This window comes from Hesperophylax consimilis, chromosome 20 (assembly GCF_061612785.1).
Source record: "Hesperophylax consimilis isolate HC1 chromosome 20, BYU_Hcon_1.0, whole genome shotgun sequence".
Taxonomy (NCBI): domain Eukaryota; kingdom Metazoa; phylum Arthropoda; class Insecta; order Trichoptera; family Limnephilidae; genus Hesperophylax; species Hesperophylax consimilis.
The window spans coordinates 25,418,445-25,439,292 of record NC_142855.1 but is presented as its reverse complement, the minus strand read 5'-3'; the positions used below and the strand labels follow the sequence as shown (position 1 = coordinate 25,439,292).

General features: G+C 37.2%; 2 protein-coding genes across 5 annotated transcripts in view; one reads left to right on the top strand and one right to left on the bottom strand.

The window, feature by feature from the left end:
* The first annotated feature begins 3,574 nt into the window (after nucleotides 1–3,574).
* Nucleotides 3,575–7,811, top strand: LOC149414424 (uncharacterized). 4 transcript variants are annotated; one of them, XM_089643813.1, is made up of 4 exons: nucleotides 3,575–4,404; nucleotides 4,483–5,431; nucleotides 5,583–5,717; nucleotides 5,868–7,811. In XM_089643813.1, exons 2-4 carry the CDS (start codon nucleotides 5,353–5,355, stop codon nucleotides 7,763–7,765), a joined length of 2,112 nt encoding a protein of 703 aa, XP_089499939.1. In that variant the 5' UTR covers nucleotides 3,575–4,404; nucleotides 4,483–5,352; the 3' UTR covers nucleotides 7,766–7,811. The 4 variants fall into 4 exon arrangements, with proteins under 4 accessions (XP_089499939.1, XP_089499938.1, XP_089499937.1 ...); XM_089643812.1 differs by having other exon boundaries at nucleotides 3,575–4,572; nucleotides 4,725–5,431; XM_089643811.1 differs by having other exon boundaries at nucleotides 3,575–4,859; nucleotides 5,011–5,431.
* A 3,877-nt stretch (nucleotides 7,812–11,688) lies between these two features.
* The window catches only part of LOC149414423 (salivary endonuclease-like), a 34,679-nt gene continuing 25,519 nt past the window's right edge, over nucleotides 11,689–20,848 (bottom strand). The window contains exons 3-7 of the mRNA XM_089644170.1: nucleotides 20,425–20,612; nucleotides 19,200–19,494; nucleotides 18,824–19,077; nucleotides 18,130–18,285; nucleotides 11,689–11,694 (exon numbers count right to left, since the gene is read on the bottom strand). Of these exons, the coding sequence (XP_089500296.1) occupies nucleotides 11,689–11,694; nucleotides 18,130–18,285; nucleotides 18,824–19,077; nucleotides 19,200–19,494; nucleotides 20,425–20,612 (899 nt within the window). The remainder of the gene's footprint in view (nucleotides 11,695–18,129; nucleotides 18,286–18,823; nucleotides 19,078–19,199; nucleotides 19,495–20,424; nucleotides 20,613–20,848) is intronic.

Below are 20,848 nucleotides of genomic sequence, written 5' to 3'. Positions count from 1 at the left end.
GGAGAAATGAACAAAATCAAATGTTAGAAATTGAACAAACTCGAGCAAGGAACGCTGCTTTACAAGCAAAACAAGTTACAGATGACTTTTGTGAATATTTTAATACCGTGGGCGCTGTTACATGGCAAAACAAATGCTTACAGTGATTTAATACTACGTGACTACGATAAAATTGTGCTTCTACTGCTACCTGTTGCTCTATGCTGCAAATACTTGGGTCCTCTTCCATCTGATCCTCCAAAAATTGCAGCTCCTTATAGTACCACAGTGTGGGTGCATATACATCATCGATTCCAGAGCCAGAAAGCTTCGATTTTTTTATTTTGTTCGACTCACGTCTGTATGTCGTTCGTAAAATGTTGATTTTTTTTTCACGTCTTCTTCCGTAATATTGGCGCGAAATACTTTTAATAAATCCGTTATTGTTTTTATTCCTATGTTTCTTTTATTCTTGTCCATATAGTCCCTGCATTTTACTTTCCACAGTTGCGGCAGATCGCGATATATGGATATAAAATGTAATAAAAAGTCTCTTTCACTTATAACATTCGATGACGCAGCACTCCCCATAGTGATGGCAACACGAAACTGACGTTTGTTTGATAAACACCTGTTATGAAGCGATTTTAAAGTAGTTAGGTACTATTTCAATGTATTAGTCGTATATGTTGGCGGTACTGCTTAATTTTTTTGGGCGCGAGCGTGGCCGGCCTGTTTTGTTTTTCCGTTTCCGCACTCTGGTTTTGACAGCGGATTGTGCGGCCCGCTGTTAAAACGACAGTCACGGAATTTAAAATTGCAAATGTGCTAATGCAATAAGAAGTTCGGAATTGACGACATTCGGGCGAAGAAAATGTCAAGTTATTAATTAAAAAGTATTTCTGCATTCATCCGCGTAATAAGCGAGATTTTTTGGACTGGGATTTAAAACACGAGGACAGTGCCGGCCCGGCTCGTATGTTTAATATAATGTTCCGGATTAATCAAAAGAATCGTTCTACTGAGTAGGCGTTACGCCCGCGAGTTTTGATAACTGCAGCAAGAGATTTCCCGTCGGGAATATATTTAAAACGGATGCACCGCCAACACAATACGGGGCTCTCAATCTTATCGGCTGGAAGTCTGGATGATAATCACGCACACAGAAGGTCTAAGGGTCCCTTCCCACCAGCTGGTCGTCACGGAGGACGAATTATCTTGATGTCGCGCAGGACAAGGCGTCAAAATCACCACGAGGAGGCGAGATGGGCCTCTTCCACTGCAGATTTACCGCCGTGGATGATTCATAGTTAGTTTAGAGTAGGGAAAGTGTAATAATGGTCCCGGGGTGAGTCCTACTTTATTAATTTGTATAAATACTTATCATCACAATAGAATGTTCAAAATTATCTACCTACCTCTGCTTTTTATTTGTAGAGAAACCCTGATCAAAACCTTTGCAGGAATGTCATATTAATTAATTGCCCATGCTCTGAGACGGGGTATTCGTGCTCTCCGCATTTTAACATACTCTGATTTAGTCAGAGTTTGGCGTCCAAGACTCCCCTGGACGGGAGTCAAAGTTGATTTGCGGGGTCCACAATCAGTCACAAAGTGACGTATTATTTAGCTAACACACCCCCGCAAACGTTTAAACATGTTGTCAAATATCGTTCAAACTTTCCGTCAATCAGAATTTCTGACAAACACGTCAAACACGTAGTTTGTTTGACAAGCACATCAAACAAGGCCGCAGACGTTCAAATAATTTGACAAACACGTAAATTTGACAAACAAATTTGATCGTTTACAGGCACCTTAACAGTTCAGGTGAGTCGGTTATACTATTGATTATTTTAAATATGCAAATTAGATCGGAGTCTTTTCTACGTTTTTCTAAAGAAGATAGGTTTAAAGTTTGTTCAATTTCCTCATATGAGTAATCGCCTCTTTCGAGTCCTAACCTCCAAGCAATTCGCCGTAGGAAGCGATGTTGGACAGATTCGATGTGACTAATGTGGATAGCATAGAAAGGAAACCAAATGACACTGGCATATTCAAGGTTAGGGCGGACCAACGAACAATAGAGAGTTTTAAGTGTTCTTATATGTTTAAAGTCTGAAGTAATTCTATGAATGAACCCGAGTAGTTTAAGTGATTTATTTACGATGTTATTTATATGATCTCGAAAAGAGAGTTTGCAATCAAGAGTGACCCCAAGGTCCTTGATGGATGTGACAGTTGATATACAAGCACCATTTAGTTTATACTCAAACTGAATAGGTTTATTGGCTCTATAAACGGACAAAACTTTGCATTTATCAACATTAAGTTCCAAGCAGTTTAGTTTGCACCAATCATTAAATGAATCAATATCAAGATGTAATAGTTAACAGTCAAGAAAGGATTTAAGTATCTTAAGAATCTTATTTTCATCAGCAAAAAGCCAGAAGCGTGTGTGCGAAAAGACTTTAGTTAAGTCGTTAATAAAAAGGTTAAAAAGAAGCGGTGCCAAATGGGCTCCTTGGGGAACACCGGACGTTACATCAATGTTAAAGGATTCAAAGTTATTTATTTTAACTCTTTGTTTTCTATCACTCAAGTAAGATTGAAAAAATGATAACAAGGGGTTTCTAATACCTATAGCATAAAGTTTGGCCATGAGGATTGAGTGATTTACTTTGTCAAAGGCTTTAGAGAAGTCAGTGTAAAGGACATCAGCCTGAGAGTTGTCTTCTAAAGCTTTAACAATGATGTTTGTAAAAGACAGTAAATTAGTTGTAGATTTCGCCGATCTAAATCCATGCTGTTCCTCAATCAGAACATTTTTGAAAATAGGAGTGATTTTCTTTGTAATTATTGACTCAAATATTTTCGGAATATTAGATATAATTGATATTGGTGTGTAATTTCCAATATTTGATTTGTTCCCAGACTTGACAATGGGTCGAATATACGAAATTTTCCATGAGTCTGCAAATGTTCCAGATGATAGTGATAAGTTTTACAACATACAAATTGGGTTAGATAATGTATATTTACATTCTTTTAGTAAGATTTCTGGAATGCCATCAGGTCCGGAAGTTTTTTTATGAGAAAGATTATTTAAGGCTTGGTATACCTCTACAAGTCAATATTATGGTCATAGTTAAGTGGAGGGATGGTGCATGACGCATCAGAATATACAGAGGAGAAATGTTTAGCAAAAAGGTTGGCGATGTCATGACCATTAGTAGCATGAGTTTCATTATAAAACATACTTGAAGGGAGATCATTATCAGCACGCTTTTGCGCAACAAATTGCCAAAATTGTTTATGATTTTTGAGTAGTTTTGTCTCTGTAACTTCAACAAAGGATTTATAGCACTTGGCTGATTCGATTTTGGACAATTCCCTTAGCTGAGAGAATTTTCGATAAAAGTTTAAGTTTCCAATCACTTTAAATAACTTATGGGTTTTCTTTTTTTCAATTATTAATTGTTTAAGAGTCGAGCTAAACCAATTAGGAAACTTGGGTTGACAGTATAATCCCTTAGGAATAAACAAATCAATAGCACTTGATAAACATTCAATAAATTTATATACAGCGTCATTAATATCGTCGCCGTAGATGTCAAGAGAGTCAAGCCACAAATTTGGCGAAAATGAGTTAAGTATGCAGAAGTGTTTGAAAACCTTCAAAGTTGCCGTGGTCAAAAGATTTAAGCCATAAAACACTCCGTTATTGAGTATTTTGAAATTTGCCAATAGATCTAACACACATCGATGAAAACAATCAAAGCAGTCAAAAACTACAAGCCGCATAGACTTTTGACTTTCGAATAATTTTACACAAGTTAAAGCAGTCTATGACGACAAGCCACATAGATCTTTTGACTTCCCAATAATTTAATTTTATGCGTGGCTTGACGCCATTGGCAACACAAACTTCTCTCGAAAGCGTGCGCACCTCTACTCACATTCGACAATGATTTATAGTGTTGTCTTCCTCTAACTCAGCAAAATGCCTATCGTGTCGGTTTGTTCACGCTTGCACATACGTCTGCGCCCACGACAGTATCGCGAATCGCGAACTGTCAGTTCAGTGTTCAGTGCGTCGGTCAGTGTTATTTTAATACAACATCAGTTCGGTTCGTTCAGCGATTCTGTGCTTTATTTCGTTTTGTGCCTACAAACGTTTGTACTTTCAACTTTATTTAGTGAAACAGTGATAAGAAATGAATCATTCACGCGGAAAACAAATGGTTGCAGCAGCCAGAGCTGCTTTAAATCCACCGGTTCGACATAACATATTGGAATCTTCACGTGGCAAACAAATGATTGCATCAACTAAAGCTGCTAATCCACAGAACCTAATGAGTTCTTCACGTGCTAAACAAATGGATGCAGCAGTTTTAAATCCACAGGATCAACATAACCTCAAAGGTAAGAATCTAGTTAAAAATGTTGATTCCGATTGTTTGAAAACAATGCGACAATCTGACAGTTTTACTTGTTTTGTAGATTCTGAGGGGAATGCTGTACAAGCTGGACGTGCAGAACACGACCTGAACATGCAAAATCTGGACGTCTCTCGAAGCATGTATGTGGGAGGTTAGTATTTTTATTTGTTATCAATACAATATGCATACTAGTTATTATGTTGGCTGTGTAAAACCTGTGACTATCAGAGAAGCATTTGCTTGTAAAATTCAATGTTTATCTCGGTGTTTCAAAGAAGTAAACTACTTTGTTTTGTTTTACAGGCTCTCCTCTAAATGGTGTGCAAGCTGGATGTGCAGAACACAGCCAGAACGGTGGCATGCAAGTTCCGGATGAAATTGCTGTCCCAGCATTATACGCAGAGCTCCGAAGCTTCGCTTCAAGCACGCATGCGGGAGGTCAGTATTTTTATTTGTTATTAATACTAATGCATACTAGTTATTATGTTGGCTGTGTAAAACCTGTGACTATCAGAGAAGCATTTGCTTGTAAAATTCAATGTTTATCTCGGTGTTTCAAAGAAGTAAACTACTTTGTTTTGTTTTACAGGCTCTCCTCTAAATGGTGTGCAAGCTGGATGTGCAGAACACAGCCAGAACGGTGGCATGCAAGTTCCGGATGAGATTGCTGTCCCAGCATTATACGCAGAGCTCCGAAGCTTCGCTTCAAGCACGCATGCGGGAGGTCAGTATTTTTATTTGTTATTAATACTAATGCATACTAGTTATTATGTTGGCTGTGTAAAACCTGTGACTATCAGAGAAGCATTTGCTTGTAAAATTCAATGTTTATCTCGGTGTTTCAAAGAAGTAAACTACTTTGTTTTGTTTTACAGGCTCTCCTCTAAATGGTGTGCAAGCTGGATGTGCAGAACACAGCCAGAACGGTGGCATGCAAGTTCCGGATGAGATTGCTGTCCCAGCATTATACGCAGAGCTCCGAAGCTTCGCTTCAAGCACGCATGCGGGAGGTCAGTATTTTTATTTGTTATTAATACTAATGCATACTAGTTATTATGTTGGCTGTGTAAAACCTGTGACTATCAGAGAAGCATTTGCTTGTAAAATTCAATGTTTATCTCGGTGTTTCAAAGAAGTAAACTACTTTGTTTTGTTTTACAGGCTCTCCTCTAAATGGTGTGCAAGCTGGATGTGCAGAACACAGCCAGAACGGTGGCATGCAAGTTCCGGATGAGATTGCTGTCCCAGCATTATACGCAGAGCTCCGAAGCTTCGCTCCAAGCACGCATGTGGGAGGTCAGTATTTTTATTTGTTAACAATACTACTGCATACTAGTTGTTATGTTGGCTTGTAAAACCTGTGATTATCAGCGAATCATTTGCTTGTAAAATTCAATAATTATTTCAGTGTTTCAAAGAAATAAACCACTTTGTTCGGTTTTACAGACTTGAACGTGAACCTTTCCGAAAATGAAGACAATAACAGGCAAGAACATTCAAATCAACACCACGTTAATGCCTCAGGAACATCCATTTCTGAAATATTGGAAAGCAACCAACAGACAGATGATTTAAGTAGGAAACGCAAGAGAACCCCAAACCAATGGAAACGGAATTCCCAAAAGATATTGAGAATGGCAGGTAAAGAATACCAAAGCAGATCCGGAAAGACAGTTCAAGCAAGGACAATTAGAGATGTTAGCTGTAAATGCCATTATAATTGCGCATCCAAAATAGGAAAATCTCAACAGGAGCAAATGTTGGCTGACTATCTGAGTCTGGATTCCGACAGAGCGAGATGGGCCTTCATTGGTGGCAATGTAAATTGTATTCCAGTAAAACGACGATACCGTAGTGGAGACACCATCAAACGACAACATACATTCGAATATACGGTAATGTTAAATGGAGAGAGAGTCCAAGTGTGCAAAAAATTTTTTTTGGCCACCTTTGTCATCTCGGGAACAAAAGTTGAAAGTGCAATGAAAAAGTTGACTCCTTCAGGTGTCACTGAAATAGATCAGAGAGGTCGCAAGGAACCGCCAAACAAAAAATCCGAGGAAGTTAGGAATATAATCAGGGACCACATCAAGTCATTGCCCGTAGTTGCCTCGCATTACTGTCGGAGCAGCAGTAAAAGAAAATACTTGCCATCTGGTTTGAGCGAGACAAGAATTTACTTAGACTATGTTGAGTATTGTAAAGAACGTAACGTGGTACCAGAAAAGCTCGGCTTCTACAAACAAATATTTGTGACAGAATTCAATTATGGATTTCACACACCAAAAAAGGATCAGTGTGATTTTTGTACGCAGTACAAAAATAAGTCTGACGAAGAGAAGTCAAGAGACGAAGATCAATTTAATCTTCATTTAACAAGAAAAACAGAAGCAAGGGAACACAAACAAATTGACAAAGCCCAAGCTATGAATGATCCTAGCATCAGTTGCTTCACTATGGATCTGGAAAAAATATTATTGACTCCGAGCTTACAAGTGGGACAGTTATATTATACAAAAAAATTAAAAACGTATAACTTCACGGTGTATGAGCTGGCTTCCAGACAAGCAACGAATTACATGTGGCACGAAGGTGTGGGCACAAAGGGTGCTTCGGAGATCGCTACGTGTCTGTGGAACCTCTTGGTGTCATTAGGCCCCAAAAAAGTAGTGACGCTGTACTCGGACACGGCTTCTGGTCAAAATCGGAACTCAGTAGTATCCGCTATGTTCCTACGTGCAGTGGAACAGCTGCCGATTGACGTCATCAATCAAAAATTTATGGAATCAGGGCACTCAGAGATGGAGTGCGATTCTGTGCACTCCACAATAGAGGCCCGAGGAAGAAAAATAGACGTGTTCACACCAGATGGATGGTACGTTGTTGCCCGTACTGCAAAAACTTCTAAACCATACCACAAGGTTGTGGAAATGGATTATGCTGACTTCCTTAACTATAAAAAATACAGCAATAAAGTTATGACAAACAAAAATATATCAGAAAATGGAGACAAATTAAAGTGGCTCAAAGTAAAGTGGTTTCAATACCGAAAAGGTGAACCCACTACTGTTTTTTATAAGTATCAATTGAGCCGAAATGACTTTGATACCCTTAACATTCAGCGAAGACGGCTTCGAACGTTATCCTGTGCAAGCGTAGAAGTAGAAAGACTGTATTTTTCAAAGCCAAAAATAGGCCAAGACAAATTAAAGGACCTACTCAAATTGTGTGATAAAGGCAGCATTCCGTCCACCTATCATGATTTTTATAAAAATTTGCAGCCTGAGGACGGTCCATCTCGGGAGAATGATGGCTCGGAGAGTGACGGAGAAGATGGAATTTAAAAATTATTATAACATTTTTGTAATAAATATTTTCTTCAGAATCTAACTTTGTATTAATTTTTTTTATGTACCTCAGCCAACTTTATTTCAACAGGTATAAACATAGTAACCATACGATAGATTGCTTGACTATGGACCAAATTTTAAGGGATGATACAGTAGTACATTCACAGACTTAAAATGCAAAAAATGGAATGCTGATACCAATCTTAATGTGTATGGCAATGAGGCATAGAACTGGCAGAGGAAGTATACTATGAGCGTAGAATGATAGATTAGCCTGATTTATTTTGGGTTTTATGCCGTATTGCGCTACCTTCTTCTAATAATGGACACTAACGCTGTTCGACACATTGAAGAAGGTCGTAGCACAACACGGCATAATACCCCAAAAATCAATCGCTAATACTTTTGGTCGTGAAAATCTCAAATCTTGTCTGAATGAATTTTGGACAAATAAGATCTCTGAGGTGTATGTGTGGTAAAACCATGTTTTTATTGTGTGAAAAATGTGGTAATTTGCAAATAATGTAAGCGTGATGAGAAAAATTAAGAAAAGGATGGTTTGAGCGTGTGATCGGAATAACGAAGCATGTAGAGTGGATGAACAATGACATGTAGGAGGACTCCTGAGAAAAACTTGGCGCGATTAAGTGAACCAGATACTATTGTCGGGCCGTGCCATGAGTCAGAATAACTGAAGGGTTATGTATGAATGTGAATGAAGCAAGCAGTGCCAAGCTCTGTTTGGCGGTCCATCCTCTCTGCTCAACCCTTAGAGAAACAGCGCGGTGGTTAGATAGTTAATAGACTTTCCTTTAGAGTTTAGAGTATAGTCCAAAAAAAGTTAGTAATTTGTCCGCAAATTCTCAGTAGTCAACAGGCGTAAGAGGCTTAACTCTTTTGACTACCACACAAATGTACCATCTGTTTATTTCAATATTCAGTGGTCAAGAGATATAACCCAAATAACTTTTATAATACTGTTTTTTACATGTATTCAATCTAACTAATAAAAAGATAACATCACAAAATATCTATGTCTAAAATTACACTCTTCTATCTTTAAAAACAAAAAAGTTATGACAAAAAAATGTGATTTTTTTGTAGCCAAAAATCTTTGAGGGCCGTTTTCTCAGCTTTCTGGTTTTGTGGCTTGACTCTCTTGGCATCTACGGCGACGATATAAAAATTTAAAAATAGTGTTGACCAGTTAATCTGAGAAAGATAATTGTTTAAATTTGAATAGTCACCATAGAGAAATTTGTAGTGATATGAGACATTTGGTTTCAATGAAGCTAGTTTGAAAAAAATTGAGATGTTAATCGAGAGAGGTGGATGATATCAATCAATTGGTAACAAAGAGATATCAGCTTCAATTACTATGACATTTTGTATTCTAGTGAAAATTAAATCCAGGCAAGAATCCAAACAGTTAGTGACAGCATTTACTTGAAACGTATTCAAATAGGCAAAACAATTAACAATTTCAATAGCTTGTGAGGAAAGATTACTAGTGAGAGTGTTGACACCTTTATTGTCATTTAGCCACAATATTTTGGGCAAATTATAATCACCACAAATAAATAATGAACCAGCGTTTCTAGATACATGCTCAATTAAAGCAGTATGTGACTTGTAGACTTCTAACGAGGAAGACGGGGGAAAGTAAACACAACCAAGTACAAGCTTTTTGGTACCAAATAGAACACACAAGAATAATTGATCACAAACATTGTTGGATGATTCTAGAATATGGCAAGCGTATTTTTTGTTTACACATATCATCACTCCACCTCCTTTTGACTTCCCAGAAGTAGTAGAACGGTCACTACGAAAAATATTATAATCAAACAGTCCAAGTTCAGCAGATGCGACATTATCAGAGAGACATGTTTCGGTAAAGAATAAAAAGTCATAATGACATACACTGACGTTACAGCGAATAGTGTTTAGTTTTGTATTTAGACCACGGACATTTTGGTAGTACGCCGAGAAAGAATTTTTCACGGAATGATTGTTCAGGTTCAACCTAAAAAATTTGTCCTAGAAAGTTCACGTCTCTCTGCAGCTTGGCGGGCGGGGCAGTCTTGAGCTCCAGTGTTGTGGGAAGCCGGTTTCCTATAGAAAGTACAGGTGGCACATACAGGAGATTTCTCCTTTTTGGGGCAGGCATCTCGATTGTGGCCAACTTTGGCACAGTGAGGACAGGTGGGTAAGTCTGCTTGGCACTTCGAGGCTATGTGACCATACAATTGACAGTGGCCACACTTCAAACTATCTACCCAGTCTCTTACCCGGTGTAGCTGCCAGTCAATGGCAAGTTTAGTGCGAGATATCAACGAGTGGCGCACAGATGGAGGAACTCTGAGGAAAATGTGGATGCAATTTCCTATGCCGGGGCCAGATTTATGAGAAAAGGTCATATTCTCCTTTAAATGTTCTAAAGATAGACCTGTATCGTTGGAGGATTGATGATGGACGGCACTTATAATTTTATCAGGCGAAATATTTTGAGGAAGGTCGTGGATAGCAATGCGAGGGAGGCGGTTTGGGGCGATGGTTGCTTTTAGGCCCGCTTCAGATAGCGCTGGAGCATTTGCCAATTTTTCCGCTTCGGCTGAAGTGCTAGGGTGGATTAACACCCCACTACTTTTTGACTCACGCAACTCGGTCACTTGAATGCCCAGGGTGGCAGGATTTATGGCAGTTTTCAGTGTTTTTAGGGTAGCTTCAGTGGACTGTGAATTTTCAGCTGGAAAAACTAAAACTGAAGGTCTAGCAGGGCCAGGAAGGGCATTGTTCCTGGTTATAGGTGGCAAGCGGGGAAATTGGCTACTTGACTGAGAGTGGGTAGCAGCAACCGTATTCAAGGCACCTTATGGTCTTTGATCTACTTCCGACAGTTTGACTTCCAGGCACTTTATTTGATTGTCCTTTTCGACAAGCGTATTTTTCAGTGACTCAACCAATTTAGTAATGGTTTCCATTTTAGCCATAAGATTGTCATATTGTCTGCTGATCAAATCTCTCGAGTTTGTACTTTCTAGGTTTTCATCGTCAATTTTTTTTTATAATCGTTGATTAAGAGGCTTCTAGTTTTGTTGTCATTAATATAAAAAGCATAAATATAAAAATATAAAAAGCAATTCTGTTACGATGAATATAATAAGAATAATAATATGAGAAACTCTAGTTAAGGATTTATATAACGCAGAGGTTATTGTCTGATGGGGCGGGAAATTTTTTTCTTTTATGACTGTATAGAAACAAGTCAACTTCATAATAAATAGTTTCTGTGAGATATTTATTAACTAAGCTCTAGCGCATTCTCTCTGTCAACATTATTGTTTTCAGGGGCGTGTATGCAAGTTCAATAATTGAAATGGCAACACTGAGATATCATTTCAATTTAAATTTTTAAATCTTAATTCTGTACTTTCGACGGAAAAGCCTGTCGCTTGCTAGTTGTCACTTATCCAGGGGCTTATATCTCCGGTCTGACCTTGTAACCCAAGGTCCAGAGAGAGAGAGAGAGATCAAAGTACAATGTTTGCAAATTTAGTTTTAAAATTAACAGAAATTTCCAAGACGCCATTTAGCGTCTGTGTGGTAAAACCATGTATGATCATGTGAGGTATATGGAGATCCGCAAAGAGTGCAAGGCAGATGTCAGCGAAATGAGTAAGATTAAGAAAGAGACGAATAGACTGTTCGGGTATGTAGACCGAATGAGCGAAGGAGTGTAAGGAGAATATATGCGAATGATAGCCGAAGTCGGGGACGCCCGAGGAAGACACGATCAGTTGAATGAGATATATAAGAAGGGCCATGTCAAGAGTCAGAATAGGACGATGTATGAATGTGAATGAGGCAAGAAGTGTGTGCCAAGACCGAGTGGTTTGGCGGTTCCTCCTCTCTGCCTATCCCTGCGGAGAAACGGCGTGATGTTAGAAGTTAGTTAGAATAATTATGTGTACAATACTAGAATAGTGTATTCTTGGTCTCGAACTTTGTCTTTTTCTAGGTAAGAGGAAGGGCATTTCGAGCTTCATTGGTCCGACAGCAGCCTTTTCTCCCAGGAAACAGAAGACGCATTTGGAGATTTCGTGGACCAGGCGGCATCTGCGATATGTCAAAGGAAACCAATATAATTCTTTAAAAAAACCGCCATGAAAACTCTCTATACAGTGTTCAGCTTAGAAGATTCTTGTTTTATTTTTAATCACATCCTCTCTAGATTAATTTTTCACAAGAGGGAAATTTTTTTAAATTTACATAATATATCTTTATAATGGAATTCGACCACGAATTGTACCAAAATAGAAACTTCAAATGCATATTCCTAGCTTAAAATGCATATTAGGAAGGTGATTTTTTTGTTTGAATATAAGCATAATGTTTTGATTCGTTGTAATAAATACCTGTGATAAAACTGTGTTTGATTATTAGTTTACATACCAACCTTAACTTTCCATCGAAAAATAGGGCACAAGTAGGTATATTTTGGCCTACTGGCTGTCATTTACATGAGTACGCCTCTGAGACGTATGCATTAGGTATGTACCTATAAAATAGAATAGGCTTCTAGGGTTATTACTTACGCGATTTGTATCCCATGTATAATGTTTTATGTCTCATGATTTAAATTATACCATGTAAAAGTCGAAAGGCGTTACTATTGTTGTTCGTCAATTTAGACATTAGAACGTCTTTTCACGTAAACGCGCGAGATTTTACAAAAAATGATTTATTTCCATCACTAGTATACGGATTCCCATGATTTAAAAAACAGAGTATCGATGATGAATAACGCTACGCATGATGAATAACAATACTAAGTATTCAAGAATATCTATGGAACGTAGAGGTGCATTATCTAAGCCGATTGAAACTGTCAAGATGTTCGTTAATAATTTATTGCGTTTCTAAATAATTTATTAAAAATATTTTAGTTTGGACGGAAATAATGGTAAGCGATTTTTACATATTGTTGACGTTTTCATAAAATGTATATTTAGAAACGCAAAATATTTACGTATAACAACACAGTGCGATAGTGGATTTCATAATCTTTCAAAAACATTTTTTAGAACAAGGCTACGTTTCCCAAAACGTGAGTTATGAAGCTTTTAGTAAAACTCGTAAATAACACAAAAATTATCACGTTCTGACAGTTCTCAAAGGGACACATAATAAATAAAATTCTATGTCTGAGAGGTTAACTTATTTCGGATCGCTACTCTACGGGGGGGAAATCTTAACTTTACACTATCTGCAAATTTGATCGCTTGATGATAAAATTTAATTTCAACTTTTAAATACATTTCTTATTTTCTCTTGTTTGTTGACAAACCAAAATCTAGTTGGCATGATACATCTTTTACTACATGTCATAATATTAAACACTGTATATGTTATACAGGTGAGCCTCTATAATTATTTTATAAATGCAAATTTAATCGACTGCTTACAGCAAGTAAACTGACTAAATGAATACATATGCAACATATTTTGTCAGATTATATACCCCATCTAGCGGGGACAGATTTTCCACCCTTTTACGGCCGACAGCCAAATGAAACTATCGCGCCTGCCAAATTTGATATAAGCAGCGCATTTAAAGAAAATAAATCAGTTCATCTTTACCACTAGACAGGTCTTTTTATTTATTTATTGTTTAGGAACATTTACAGACTATTGACATGAAAAAAAAATCATTAGATAAGCTCTGCAAAAAAACGTATATGTCAACAGTCCACTTAAAAATGTTCACATCATACACAGCACAGCAAATTTCATTATACACTATGTATTAACAAAAAAAATTTAAACAGCAAAACGTGAGCAATGGCAAAAAAAGAGATATCAAAAAAAAAACATGCAGATAAATATATTTTTGTTATTTGTTTTTGGGGTGTTATGGTCAGTTCTTCTTGTCACATGATATCCTATTCTTTAACGTTCCATTTCCAGTCATTTAGTCAAAATGTCCTCAAACTTAGTTTTGAATTCTGTGTGAAGTGCATTTAAATGTTAAACGTCCTGGACGTTTTTCAAAAACCAGTTGGGGAACTAGGAAAATTCGTGGCTTCCAATGTGCAATGTTTTGCATGAATATATTAATTCTGACGAGAAAAGGAACGTAGACTATATTTATAAACCTCAATTGAAAACCTTACGAAATATAAAAATACAAATAGGATCAAATAAGTAATTTCTCAGTCTATTATATTTGTGTTAGGTCTATTGTGTCATTTACGGAACTACTAAATGTTGACTTGGGGTAAATGGGGGTCCGCTCGTATGTATCCCCATTTGAATTTTGTGGACCCCCAAATTTTATTCCCGCTGACATAGACCCCCAGCAAGCCGATATCGACCCCTGGTGGTCCATATAGACCACTTTGGGAACCTCTGTTCTAAAATAGAACATTTCTTCCTACAGGTTATGGATATTATATTTACAGATAGTAGATAAAAGTCGAGCAACGCCGGGTTCACGTCAGTTAGTAACTAATAAAATGCATTATTTTCCATATAGAACACTTTGGGAACCTCTGTTCTAAAGTATGCAACGGAGTTTGATATGGTTTTCACTATCATTTAGAGAATTTCTTCCTACAGGTTATGGATATTATATTTACAGATAGTAGATAAAAGTCGAGCAACGCCGGGTTCACGTCAGTTAGTAACTAATAAAATGCATTATTTTCCATATAGAACACTTTGGGAACCTCTGTTCTAAAGTATGCAACGGAGTTTGATATGGTTTTCACTATCATTTAGAGAATTTCTTCCTACAGGTTATGGATATTATATTTACAGATAGTAGATAAAAGTCGAGCAACGCCGGGTTCACGTCAGTTAGTAACTAATAAAATGCATTATTTTCCATATAGAACACTTTGGGAACCTCTGTTCTAAAGTATGCAACGGAGTTTGATATGGTTTTCACTATCATTTAGAGAATTTCTTCCTACAGGTTATGGATATTATATTTACAGATAGTAGATAAAAGTCGAGCAACGCCGGGTTCACGTCAGTTAGTAACTAATAAAATGCATTATTTTCCATATAGAACACTTTGGGAACCTCTGTTCTAAAGTATGCAACGGAGTTTGATATGGTTTTCACTATCATTTAGAGAATTTCTTCCTACAGGTTATGGATATTATATTTACAGATAGTAGATAAAAGTCGAGCAACGCCGGGTTCACGTCAGTTAGTAACTAATAAAATGCATTATTTTCCATATAGAACACTTTGGGAACCTCTGTTCTAAAGTATGCAACGGAGTTTGATATGGTTTTCACTATCATTTAGAGAATTTCTTCCTACAGGTTATGGATATTATATTTACAGATAGTAGATAAAAGTCGAGCAACGCCGGGTTCACGTCAGTTAGTAACTAATAAAATGCATTATTTTCCATATAGAACACTTTGGGAACCTCTGTTCTAAAGTATGCAACGGAGTTTGATATGGTTTTCACTATCATTTAGAGAATTTCTTCCTACAGGTTATGGATATTATATTTACAGATAGTAGATAAAAGTCGAGCAACGCCGGGTTCACGTCAGTTAGTAACTAATAAAATGCATTATTTTCCATATAGAACACTTTGGGAACCTCTGTTCTAAAGTATGCAACGGAGTTTGATATGGTTTTCACTATCATTTAGAGAATTTCTTCCTACAGGTTATGGATATTATATTTACAGATAGTAGATAAAAGTCGAGCAACGCCGGGTTCACGTCAGTTAGTAACTAATAAAATGCATTATTTTCCATATAGAACACTTTGGGAACCTCTGTTCTAAAGTATGCAACGGAGTTTGATATGGTTTTCACTATCATTTAGAGAATTTCTTCCTACAGGTTATGGATATTATATTTACAGATAGTAGATAAAAGTCGAGCAACGCCGGGTTCACGTCAGTTAGTAACTAATAAAATGCATTATTTTCCATATAGAACACTTTGGGAACCTCTGTTCTAAAGTATGCAACGGAGTTTGATATGGTTTTCACTATCATTTAGAGAATTTCTTCCTACAGGTTATGGATATTATATTTACAGATAGTAGATAAAAGTCGAGCAACGCCGGGTTCACGTCAGTTAGTAACTAATAAAATGCATTATTTTCCATATAGAACACTTTGGGAACCTCTGTTCTAAAGTATGCAACGGAGTTTGATATGGTTTTCACTATCATTTAGAGAATTTCTTCCTACAGGTTATGGATATTATATTTACAGATAGTAGATAAAAGTCGAGCAACGCCGGGTTCACGTCAGTTAGTAACTAATAAAATGCATTATTTTCCATATAGAACACTTTGGGAACCTCTGTTCTAAAGTATGCAACGGAGTTTGATATGGTTTTCACTATCATTTAGAGAATTTCTTCCTACAGGTTATGGATATTATATTTACAGATAGTAGATAAAAGTCGAGCAACGCCGGGTTCACGTCAGTTAGTAACTAATAAAATGCATTATTTTCCATATAGAACACTTTGGGAACCTCTGTTCTAAAGTATGCAACGGAGTTTGATATGGTTTTCACTATCATTTAGAGAATTTCTTCCTACAGGTTATGGATATTATATTTACAGATAGTAGATAAAAGTCGAGCAACGCCGGGTTCACGTCAGTTAGTAACTAATAAAATGCATTATTTTCCATATAGAACACTTTGGGAACCTCTGTTCTAAAGTATGCAACGGAGTTTGATATGGTTTTCACTATCATTTAGAGAATTTCTTCCTACAGGTTATGGATATTATATTTACAGATAGTAGATAAAAGTCGAGCAACGCCGGGTTCACGTCAGTTAGTAACTAATAAAATGCATTATTTTCCATATAGAACACTTTGGGAACCTCTGTTCTAAAGTATGCAACGGAGTTTGATATGGTTTTCACTATCATTTAGAGAATTTCTTCCTACAGGTTATGGATATTATATTTACAGATAGTAGATAAAAGTCGAGCAACGCCGGGTTCACGTCAGTTAGTAACTAATAAAATGCATTATTTTCCATATAGAACACTTTGGGAACCTCTGTTCTAAAGTATGCAACGGAGTTTGATATGGTTTTCACTATCATTTAGAGAATTTCTTCCTACAGGTTATGGATATTATATTTACAGATAGTAGATAAAAGTCGAGCAACGCCGGGTTCACGTCAGTTAGTAACTAATAAAATGCATTATTTTCCATATAGAACACTTTGGGAACCTCTGTTCTAAAGTATGCAACGGAGTTTGATATGGTTTTCACTATCATTTAGAGAATTTCTTCCTACAGGTTATGGATATTATATTTACAGATAGTAGATAAAAGTCGAGCAACGCCGGGTTCACGTCAGTTAGTAACTAATAAAATGCATTATTTTCCATTTCCAGAAACTGAAATATTTACTTCTCATTATTATCTTAGTCATAAGTCATTTGATATAAGTCTTAGATGTAAGTCAGTAGTTTTAAGTCAGTAGTTCTAGTATTAATTATTAAATTTTTTTTTTGTGTTTCTTTATTCATAAAAATTTAAATGATTACGGTTTTTTGTTTCTACAACTACCATACTAGGCACATGCCCGTATTATGGTAGCCATATTTCTTTAGATTTCAATGTTAGGATATACAGAAATAAGAGAGAGAATAAGAGAGAAAAATGCAATAATTATCCAAATTTATAAAGATAATATAATCACAAAATTTGAAACCCACTTATCTAAAAGATATCAATACAATATCAAAATTCCAAAATGTAATACCAAACAAATGCAAAATAACTATAAATATTTAGGAATAAAGTATTTCAACAACCTTCCGATTGAAATAAAAAAAATAAAGGATATTAACATACTTAAACTAAAACTAAAGTTACTCTTTCAGAAATAATTAACTAAATAATTGCCTGTTTTTCCCTTCATTGATATTTATTATCAGTCTATACTCATCTCCACTGTATTTAGATTTTGTCTCTTTATATATTGTTCCTATCATATATATACTTACTTATAGCATAATGATATTCTATTTTTCTTATAATTAGTGTAACTCTCTCACCAAGCACAAGAACCAGTTTCTTCATTGGCGAGATTGCGAACATAAATATATTTTGTAATGAAAATATATTTTTTTATGTACTCATATTATATTACTGTACCCACTTATATATAATAAAAATATATATATATATATTTAATCAGTGCCCTTGAAAACGGTGTTATTTAAATTATTATTAATGCAAAGTATTTTAAAAATAAAAAGTGCATATTTAGCGTTCCTGTTTTCTGTATACCAAGGTAGTGTTTATATGGAAAAGAAATGATTTGCTGTAAAGTTTGATGTTACCTTATAGAACCAGAGAGGAATGGGCACCTTCATATCTTCCGGACTGAGGTACATATTCTGCAGATTACCTCTGTGGTCCCGCAACTTCAGTATCCTCAGGGTGCCGGTATAGATCTTCGTCCTGGCGCCTTGGCGAGCAATCCTCCTCTTCAGGTCCTGGAAAAGATGAAAGTGAAGTCGTTGTAATAAATAGGCAAAACTGTGCTTAACCATGATTACGAAATTTAAATGGAATGATGATATTTAAGGTCAGGCTAAATGACCCGTAAGAGAGACTTAAATGGTTTAGAACCAAAAGTCAATGGCGACAAATGTTACAATTTTTAATTTGAATGGAAGGCAAGACTACTTTTTTTCTTTATTCTATGAATAGAACATTAAAGAAAAGTTAAGATAAATGAAGGAAAAAACCCAAACCTTTCGTATTCGTTTATCATGTTACAAGGTGCTACATTGAAAGAAAAGTAACCTACTATAGAATGTTCAATTTCCCCTGTCGAAGTTCACCAAGGGACTAGGCACATTGAAAGAGAAATCATCTGCTCTAGAGTGTTCCAATTGACCCCGTTAAGGTTCCAATTACCCCTGTTGAAGTTCACAAAGGGAATACATTGAAAGAGAAGTCACATACTCTAGGGTGTTCTAATTGCCCGCATTGAAGTTCACCAAGGGGCTACAATGAAAGAGAAATTACCTGCTCTAGAGTATTCCAATTACCCCCGTTGAAGTTCTCCCACTGCGGTGCCACGTTGAGGAAGGAGAAAGTGGCTCTCTGCCCGGCGGCCAGGGAGAAGTCCGTCTTAGCCGCCAGGTGGCCACGGTTGATAAAGTTGGAATTGCTGATGTACTGGTTACCCATGCCAGAGCCAAGCGTGTAGTCGAAGGCGGCTAGCTGAGAGCCGCGCGAAAAGAGGCGGTTCATGTCGAGGTCTGTGAAGAACTTCTGGTCTGAAAGAAAAAATATATCTTACTAAGTGTGATTTGTTTTATTCTGATTTCCTAGTATTATTGTAGAAAATTTTAAAACAAATCTTTCCCTTCCCTCTTTGACCTTGCCCTTCCCACCTCACCTTGGATGAAGAATGGCCGCGGCACCTTTATCATGAAGTCCGAGTTCTCGGGCTCCTGCCTGTACGTCACGTACGACGGCTGGGCTTCTCGGCGCTGGAAGCAGCTCGAGTACAGCTCGTGGAGTAAGCCAGACACGTTTAGCCCGACGCTGACGGCAAAGTCCCCGCCGTCACATGCGCCGGCTTGAATCTCCAAGGCAGACGGGTCGGCGAAGCAGGACAAGGAGTTGAAATCGGCTGGCGAGGGAAGCCAGCTGGGACTGGAGAACAACGTCCCTCCAGTGCAAAGGAAGACCTGAACAAGTGCTACTAATTACATGTTGGGGTCAGCACGGAACACTCACTAAATATTTAGACACTTTGTACAGGCAATACTTATTACTACAAATAATAATAACATACATCTGTCAACTATTTGAATTCCTGGGATTTATAAATTTTTTTTAGAAATCTAATGTAGACAGTGACTTTCCTCGTGTTTTGAAAGTCAAGTGTGCAAAATTTCAGAATGTCGGAATAAAATGAAATCAACATGTTTAAATAAATTTGAATAAAATAAAGGTTTTCGGCGACAAAATTAAAATTCTTAAGCTGCAAACTTTTGGACATATTTTGGTTAGGTTAAATTAGGTTTGATTGGATTTATTTTCGCTGAAATTCGTCTTCTGTACGGTGCATTATTTTTAGGTAAGGTTAGGTGGTGTTATGTAATGTTTGGAATGTGTCTTCCAACGCCCCCAAGTCACTTACTGCTTCCATCTTTAGCAATGGATCTCAGGAACACCAGGAAATCGTTGGAGACATGGTAATCTTTATTTTAAGTAATACTAGGATAGTTTAGTTTGGGTGAGGTTAAGTTAGGTTATTTGATATCATGTTAAGTTAGATTGGGATGTGTATTTCACCGCCCACCAAAACACTAACTAACCGTCTTTAGTAATGGGTGCATCAGGAAACCGTTAGAGACTTGGTAATCTTAAGGTTAAGTGATACTAGGATAGTTTTGTTTGGGTGAGGTTGTAAGGTTATGTGATATCATGTTAAGTTAGGTTGGGATGTGTCTTTCACCGCCCACCAAGACACTTACTGCTTCCGTCTTTAGCAATGGGTGCATCAGGAAAGCGCTAGAGACATGGTAATCTTAAGGTAAAGTGAAGCTAGGATAGTTTAGTTTATGTTATATTATGTAATATTAATTTTGGTGAGGTTGGATTGAGTGTCTCACCGCCTCCGTCTTCAGCACGGTGGCACTGGGGTGCACTAGGTAGCTTCCTGGACAAGCAACGGTGACTGCACCACCGTACGGGAACACCAGATACCCGTTGCCGTTGGTAGTTAGCAGAGAACCGTTGGAGACGTAAACAGGTTGCGGCCGGGACGGATTGAAGCTATGAAGTGGTACGGAGCATCGGGCTGGAACCGTCAACAAATTATGGTGTTGGAGAGGCACAAAAAATTAAGTAGGAACACACTGAGAGAAATTTATTCCTTAGGGCCTATGTCATCAATGCCGTGTGGAGGGTTTTTTGGAGGAGAGGAAGGAGTGAACGTGGGTCTTGAAAAGATCCATGTTGTAGAAGGGAGGAAACACAGAAGCAGACAAATCGTTCCACAGCCAAGTTGTTGAACTCAAGACCGAGTCGTAGAAG